At 38.6% G+C, this 8,219-nt stretch overlaps 2 protein-coding genes across 2 annotated transcripts in view; one reads left to right on the forward strand and one right to left on the reverse strand.

Moving 5' to 3' along the window:
* Positions 1-5,714, reverse strand: part of taf7 (TAF7 RNA polymerase II, TATA box binding protein (TBP)-associated factor) — an 11,311-nt gene extending 5,597 nt beyond the window's left edge. The window contains exons 1-9 of the mRNA XM_032527893.1: positions 5,525-5,714; positions 4,790-4,866; positions 4,620-4,698; positions 3,937-4,070; positions 3,514-3,634; positions 3,304-3,362; positions 2,788-2,860; positions 1,968-2,081; positions 931-1,125 (exon numbers count right to left, since the gene is read on the reverse strand). Of these exons, the coding sequence (XP_032383784.1) occupies positions 931-1,125; positions 1,968-2,081; positions 2,788-2,860; positions 3,304-3,362; positions 3,514-3,634; positions 3,937-4,070; positions 4,620-4,698; positions 4,790-4,866; positions 5,525-5,543 (871 nt within the window). The 5' untranslated portion in view covers positions 5,544-5,714. The remainder of the gene's footprint in view (positions 1-930; positions 1,126-1,967; positions 2,082-2,787; positions 2,861-3,303; positions 3,363-3,513; positions 3,635-3,936; positions 4,071-4,619; positions 4,699-4,789; positions 4,867-5,524) is intronic.
* Positions 5,715-6,629: 915 nt separating this feature from the next.
* The window catches only part of slc9a6a (solute carrier family 9 member A6a), a 13,581-nt gene continuing 11,991 nt past the window's right edge, over positions 6,630-8,219 (forward strand). The window contains exons 1-2 of the mRNA XM_032527849.1: positions 6,630-6,924; positions 7,870-8,069. Coding sequence (XP_032383740.1) covers positions 6,630-6,924; positions 7,870-8,069 — 495 coding nt within the window. The remainder of the gene's footprint in view (positions 6,925-7,869; positions 8,070-8,219) is intronic.

An 8,219-nucleotide genomic window follows, 5' to 3' on the forward strand; every position in this document is an offset into this window, starting at 1 on the left:
TGCATCCTGATAAAGTTCCCTTGGCCTTTGGAATTAAGATAGCCCCACATCATCGTCGATGTTGTGTTTTTGTTTTTTGTTTTTTTTGTTTTTTTGTCTCTATATGTCCTTTGTTCTCCATTCTTCTTGTTACTGTCTGTTCTGATGTGATCACTGTTCTTGTCCTTGGTTCTCTGTATTTAGCCTGTGTATAGTGTATTTGTATATATTTATTATTTTTTGTGTACCATCAACCTGCCAGGGGGTCTGCAGATGGAAATTAGCCTAAGGCTACAATCTGGCATATTTACATTTGTGAAAATGTTCATTAATATGTATTGTCCCCTTTTAAGAAATAAAAAAATAAATTAAAAAAAATTAAATAAATCATCACATACCCTTCCCCCTACCTAGAGATTGGCGTGGGGAACTTTCCATAAAATAATCTCTCAATGCAAATCAAACCAACTATTAGGCTAACTGAAATAAAACCATGCCAATCTCTATGTATGGTCAAGGGTATGTGATGATGATCCTCATTTTTTAATTAAGGCAACAAGATCAATTTCCAAAAGATTATTTTTTTATTCCTCTTTTTAGTCAACTTAAGCATGACTTCCTACACTCATGAGCAACACTGTATATATCTATAAGTCATATATAAATGTGTTTCTACTTGTGTTTCATTTACACTACTTCACCATTGTTTTCAGACCTGGATTTTTGAACTGAAAACAGATTGGTTGGTAATGTAAACATGTCAGTGGGGCTGCAACTAAGAATTATTTTCATTAAATAATAATGGGTAAATTTTTAATCAATAAATATAAATGTTTTTCATACTTCAAAAAGCTTTTCATGCAGTCACCAATATTCATAAAAATCTGTAAAATTTTAAGCAGGCTTCATATAGTAAGCCAGATCTCTATAAAAAAGTTGATATCCTCTCACCTATCTGGCTGTTTCTATCGCTTTCATGCTGTGCAGAATCTGACTCGTTGAGTTTTTCTTGAAGCTGTCGGACCAGATCATCCTCCGTGTCCATGATATTCAGGTCCTCGTCCTCGTGCCGGTCCCCTTCGTCCTCCTCATCCTCACTGGAGCTGCTGATGTCGTTGAAGATCTCTCTCAGTTCGTCACGCTGGGCTGGTCATAGGGAACGCACATTATTGTTATTAATGTGGACACAAAGATGGAAACAGTGAGACAGTGGGGTTTGATTTAGGTCAAAGGGACTACAGTCTAGCGAAAATCTGAAGTTATAGATACTGTCTCGTAAGGCATGGTAGAATGAATGTTGACTCCAAACACCCAGAATGTGAACAGACTCTCTTACATGGCTGTAATACAGTGCGTACAGTAGAAGTCACAGAAAAATGAACCAACTCTAGATTGTTGTACGTTACATTTGCATAGCAAGAAACTGTTCTATGCACCTAAAAACTAAGAATGTAATTTGGGGAACTCAGAGGCGAAAATAATCTTAAGGCCTGAGGGTAATTCATGCTTGGTTAGTCCATTTCCATTCCAAACCCATGCGGCAGAGGCTATGAAGAGTGACAAAGGATGGCGTGCATGTTTGAAATGAAGAAGGAAATCTTTTCCGAGTATTTTCCGTGAGGAGTGTATCAAAGAAATCATTGTACACAGAGTCAGCCATGTTGCACCGCCATGTTTCTACAGTAGTCCACAACGGACATGGCCCTCTCACTTTAGAGCCACCGTAGTTCCCCAACGTGCTTGGCACACAGGGGACAATAAGGGATCCTTATGAAAAAATGTTTATGTGAAAGAAATTAATATAAAATTATCATTATCAAATGTTTAACTCTCAAATTTCAATATGTGTTTATGCCTTAGAAACACAATATGAATCGGCTTTATTACTTGCAGGCCATGTAGTTGAGGTAGAAATAAACGACCCTTTGGAGCTTTAACGGAGTGAAGTGGGCCCTATGATTTACTTATGAAAAACATGTTTCCCTTACCAGAGGACCCATGACCCATCTTGTGTCCTGAGGTGCCAGGTGAGGAGTCCAGGTTGGCCAGAGAGCTGTGCTGATCTGCTTCTTTGGACTCATCTTCTGCTATGATTTCCCATCCTGAACACTATGTGTTAAAGTCAACATACCCCTCTGTAGATCCCCCTCCACTTTCAGATTTCCTTAACTTAACACTCAAGACTTGAAGGGTAAAAACCGGATGCTACGATACTCCACAGAAACTGCCTCTACTAATTTAAAATTGATTAGTGTGCCCTGTGTATATGTCTGCTGCTGCATGCAAACACTAAAACTATCACTAGAATCCAGATTCAACTGTGAGCAACTAAGCAATGATAATGAACAGTCCATCTCAATTAACACACAGCAAGCATGCACTCAAAGCGGCCCTGCTGTGCTCTTATTCTGTCAGACAATTTAGAGTTTCATTAGAGCGCAAATAGCCTCCTTGCAAAGTTCATCCTTCTCACAAAGACATTAGACACAGTCAAGTCAGGTGAGCCATGCAGGAGTCAGGACACCTGCTTGGGCCTTACATAAACCTAATTCGGACGATAGATGTGAGTGAGGTTATGTTTGTCCTAAAAAGAAAGTAGGAACTATCTAGCAAGGAAGCTTCTTAAAAGCTAGTCATGGCTAGTCACATTCAGAAAAATGTCCATCTGATTCTACAATACATGCTGTTTCTTGCTGTTGTATGAGATAACCACAAGTACTGTTTTGGTTGGTTACTCTAATGATTAGTTAGCTTTTTAGGCCCTGCAAGATGAACGCGCAGAATATTTGTAGGGGTCAAAAAGGATACGAACACTGACAGCGTCAGCGTCTGTGCTAAGCAATCTCTTCACCTCCTTTTCCACATCAGGAGATTCAATGTACTGCAAGAGAAAGAGATTGGATTAAAAGTAGTGTTAGCATCTCTCTACCTATCTCTCACACACACACGCGCACACGCTGGCTGCATGCCAGGAAGCACATTAGCAATTAAAAACAGAAGGGGCCAAATCAATATGGCTTGTACCTTCAGAAAGATTTATTCAGAAGACAAAGTAGAATGTAGTGCTCAACCACACTCGCTTTCACTTTGATCAAGGCAATAGCAAAATTGCTTTTTTTGCATGCCTTTGGGGCAAACTAAGACTGAAAGCCTTTATTTATATGTAAATCTCAGTTTTCACTCTTACTAAAGTTCCTGTTTTATGAAATGTGAATGTCTTGTTGGAACATAGCCTAGGAAAGTGATGGATCATCAGACGGGATGCTAAAGAGGTGGATGGGAAAGGGGAGGGAAGCGCTGAAGGGGAAATGAAAATGTCAAAACCTTCTTTTTTGCAGTTTTCCGAAATCTTCTCTTGCGTGTGTTCTTCAAAGGGCAGGTGACTGGAGATGAAAACAACAGGATTAGTTTAGTCAAAATGGCTCAATCAATGTGGCGTTCAAGAGCAAATTATGCTTCCTGAATTGCTGATGTGCCAAGTTTTCAGCACTGACAGCTCAAAAAGCTGTTGCGTATAGACACTGGTCTACTTACTGCCGTGGTTCCAAACAAATTTCTTGTCCTTGTCCTTGTCTTTCTTCTTGCTCTTGGGGTCGGTCCCAGTTGGCTCCTCTAAAGGAGGATAAAGGTCTCCATCTAGTGTACATACCAGCATCTAACCCAAGGATGCCAAACAGATTGGTAAATTACTCTGCATTCTGCTGATTAATGTTGTATTACAGTATTATAACAAACAAGAAAAGATGAGTCAGAATCTTAGTTTTAAATATTAACAAATGTAAAACATACCTTTTATTCACAATTGCTATCCTAAACTTAACAGTAAATATGTATCCCATATTGATAACAACAAATGTATCAAATGAATATCACAACTTCTAATGAAATGGTGCTGCTCTACCTGGGTTTTTAGTCACAAGCTTCATCCTAAACTTGAACAAGAAATGTACAATGTACCTGGCAGACATCAGCAGTTTTGTAAAATGTCTTCTTGTCCACCGTTTTCAGAGACTCAATCATACAGGGCAGATCCACCAGTTTGCAGGCCAAAGGGACGCGGTCTACTCTCACTATGCCATGACGACCATCAGCTACAAATAAGAGGGGCAACATAATTGATTATAATAAGTAAAATGTGAAACATTGCCATAAGGACACTGCAGTCACCAAACAGACAGTACACATGCAGGAGCAAAACATGTTTCTCATGTATAGTTTAAGATTATTTGGTAGTAAAGACCATGACACTTGAGTTTTGTTGTCAAATTGACAATTGTAGTTAGTAATGTATTACAACAAAACTGAAAATAAAAATGGCAATTACAATTGACCACATATTTGCTGTTAAAAGAATCTTAGACTGATTCCAATTTTTGTGAATTGACATAAGTCAGTAATGCTAGTGGTACGAAGATATATCAGTGCATCCCTAATTACAAACTACAAAAACTGAAAATCTTAATTTCCCTCTAGAAATATTTACATTTAACACATTCTGGACAAGAGTTCAAGTTGATAACATGACAGCTTTCATATGATAGTGATTGGTAAGACAAATTAAACTGGTAATTGAATAGTGATAACAGTCACACAGGTCTTATATAATAAACAGCACTAAGAATACTGATAAACCATCTTACGGTGCAACTCAATGGTGAGTCTGTCTTTCATGTTCATACTGCCTGACTGGGCAATTCTTCTTACTGTTGAGGCATACTCCTGTAAAAAACAAAAACAACAATGAATCCACGTCATTTTCAGCAAATTTACATTCAATTTGTAAGAAATAATCTGTTCGAGCAGGTCTTACTGAAGGAAGCCTGAGGATAAACTGGCTCTCCAATTCATAAGGAGCATCCTCCTTATTCTTTGAGCCGACCTTCCCAACTAGAATCAAAACACACCAGCATGAACAAAGTGGTAAAATATATAGCTCCCCTCATTGCTTGTTGGACATGGATTAATGAAACTACAATGTATACAACACACTGAAAGCACACAGTTATGTTTGTTATCTTAATTCATTCTGAGTTTTGCTGATAGAAGCGTAAATCAAGTGTGATCTAGGACTCACTAGCTAGTTGAGAAACGATAACTTTATCCTGAATTACACCTCTTATTATTATGGACTGGCATAGCTAGCTAAATAATAAACTCTATGTCAGAGCAGAGGTCAGGTGAATACAGCTAATAACTTATCAATCTTACGTTATGACTTATTATAGCGTTACGTTATTTGTCACAGTTTGTGTAGTTAACGGTTATTGTACGGTGACGTAACGTTAATACTAGTAGTAGGGAGACCTGTGTTATAATGCTACAGACAGCCCTAATAAAACCGCTGCAAATTTTGAATTGTGAACACGGTTGTTCACATCTTGCAGGAACCAAACTATCGTATGTCTGCCCTTTTATGTTTGTATTTTAATTAATTTTAACAAAATTCCATTTCCCAACTCATTAGGTTTACAACAGAGACGGCTATGTGTAGCTAGTTAGCTTAGGTAAGGCTAGTTAGCTAAATTGGCACAGGCTTTTAACGTACCTTTCAGTTTAGATGTCATCTTTGTTTTTGTAATTTGGACGGTTCAGCTGCATAAATGCACTTAAATGAGTGAAAACAACAGCCCAATATGTGGGTTTTGATTTTTTTTTAAACAACAACGTAGCTACACGAAGCTTGCATGGCCGAGATGAACAAGCGAATGGTGATTGTATAGACTTTTGATACATTCGGGTACTCCTCGGAAATGTAAAACTCTTCAGCATACTTGTTACACTCTTGCACTTTCCAGCACCCAGCCCAGTACTATTGTCCACGGAAATAAATTGGACCACTATATAGGGCAATATGTTGTATAACGTTTGTCTTTAATTGCAATGTATTGTGTTGTTATTGTATTTGTCTGACAATTGCCACAGACACTAAACGAATTTCTGAAATATAAACGAAACGAACAAACACTACATTGTAAGCCTTAAACTCCCAAAAAATCAATGAATATTATATTGTATAGAAACCATTACAGACTTTGCTGTGTATAAGTTGTATACTCGTTTTTTTCACGCTGATTTAACCAAAAATTATAATTTCCAATATTCAGAAACGTTACATTTATTCCCCCTTTATATTATGTATCGCGAGACTTATATATACGAATTTGGGAGAAATAGGTGTCTATTGTGAATGTATAACAGTAAGGATGACAGTGTATATGGTTGATACACGAATATCACTTATTTAGCAAAACTATAGTGCAAAACATTTTGTATTTGTATCGTTAATAGGAGAGTGATCTTTTTTACAGATTTCAAAATAAGAGACGTCAGACATGGAAATACTTAGTTAAAAACGGTCAAATCAATATATTTTATGTGTCACATTTCGTATAAAATAAACACAATATGTTGAGCTAAGAATGGCTTGTTAGTGTTTATTTAAACCAGGGGCATCCTGCAACGGTGCTTTTATTTCGAAATAAACATAGTACACTTTCTGAAAAAAACAGTTTCCACTTCCGGGCCGGAATCTATTCCTCTGTTGCTGTCGTCTTTCTGCTCCCTACTACCCCAGTTCATGAATCATATTAGCACAACGTTTGCTTTTATCTACGACGTTCATTGCAGTATTTGACCGCCGAGCAGCCGAAATGGTGTTTAAAGTGACTGTCAACAGTGCCTGGAGGGCAACGAGGACGCTGTGGCTGCTTATGCTAGTGAGTCTGTCTGTGAGCATATGTGTTTGCCGAGCATCTTCAAGTCAGGAGGAGGACAGTGCCATGGAGAACATCGTTACAGAGAAAAAGGTTGAGGAGAGCCACAGGCAAGACAGCGCGGACCTGCTCATCTTCATAATGCTCCTCACCCTCACCATCCTAACCATCTGGCTGTTCAAACACCGGCGGTTTAGGTTTCTGCACGAAACGGGACTGGCGATGATTTATGGTGAGATGCTCCACCGTGATAAAGATACGTCATCAATGTCTGTACTATGATTTTGCAGTGATGATTCGATTTAAAATTATTGCATGTCAATATCTGATTTTAATCTTCAAACCCCGGCAATACAGTTACTAAGCTATGGCGCATTTTAGTGTAGCTGTTCAGGTAGATAGCCTACCGGGTAACAAGCTTAGTTACGGCGTTATAAACACCTCCCTGCTCGGTCTTCAAAATTACATCCAAGCAGCTAAGTTTTATTGGGCCCTGTAGCATGAAAAAAAGCCAGCCCAAAATCTCACGTCTCTACACTCTGGCCTGGTGACTGGTGAGGCCAACGATAAACGTACTTCAAATAGACGTCACGTCGAGCATGCGGCACGATGTGTGATTGACTGTTCCTCTTTCATCCAGACACCAGCATAAACCTTTCTACTACTAAGGGCAAACACCACTCACTGGGCTGACATTACTCTATGGTGGCGTTTTTATACAGTTGACGCCTAAATAAGGGTTTTAATAGATAAAAAGTTGCTCATGCGGTTGTAGAATCTGATAGATTTTGTATCTCCAAAAACTAGTTTAAATCATTGCTAAAACCCCAGTACACCCATAGTCCATCCACAGAGGTGTTATAATCTTAGTCTGAAAAGTAACTAAAGCTGTCAAATGTCATGGAGTAAAATGTACAATATATACCTCTGAGATATAGTGTAGTATAAGTATAAAGTTGCATAAAAGGAAATACTTAAGTCAAGTACAAGTACATAGAATTTGTCTTTATTTATTTTCCATAAAATAATCTCAGGCAGTGCCAGAATCATGACCACCACTCCTTACTCCTCTGGTGACACCTCATCAATTTTGGCCTTCTTGTTGCAACCATGAACTGCTTACATTAATCATATTTCCCCTCTGTATCATATTCGTCCTGCCTCTCCCCCTCCCCAGGTGTACTTGTTGGCGTGGTCTTGCGCTATGGCATCCATGTTCCTCGGGACATTAGCAACGCCACGATGAGCTGCCACGTCAATGCCAGGCCCGCCACGCTGCTGGTGAACATCAGTGGGAAATTCTACGAGTACACTCTGAAAAGAGAGATCGGTGCCAACAAAGTGAACGACGTGCAAGATAATGAGATGTTGCGAAAGGTACAGGTCGTACAGTCATGTTTAAAATGTTGATGTCTGTTGGGTGTTCTGAAGTTTCAATGCCTGTCTACAGGTTTGATGTTTTTCTACTTTTCATGTTGTAACTGTAAAATGTAGAACTGATTAATGAAGCTGATTTAAAAAAAAAAA

The sequence above is a fragment of the Etheostoma spectabile genome, chromosome 10 (genome assembly GCF_008692095.1).
Source record: "Etheostoma spectabile isolate EspeVRDwgs_2016 chromosome 10, UIUC_Espe_1.0, whole genome shotgun sequence".
In the NCBI taxonomy this organism is placed as follows: Eukaryota; Metazoa; Chordata; class Actinopteri; order Perciformes; family Percidae; genus Etheostoma; species Etheostoma spectabile.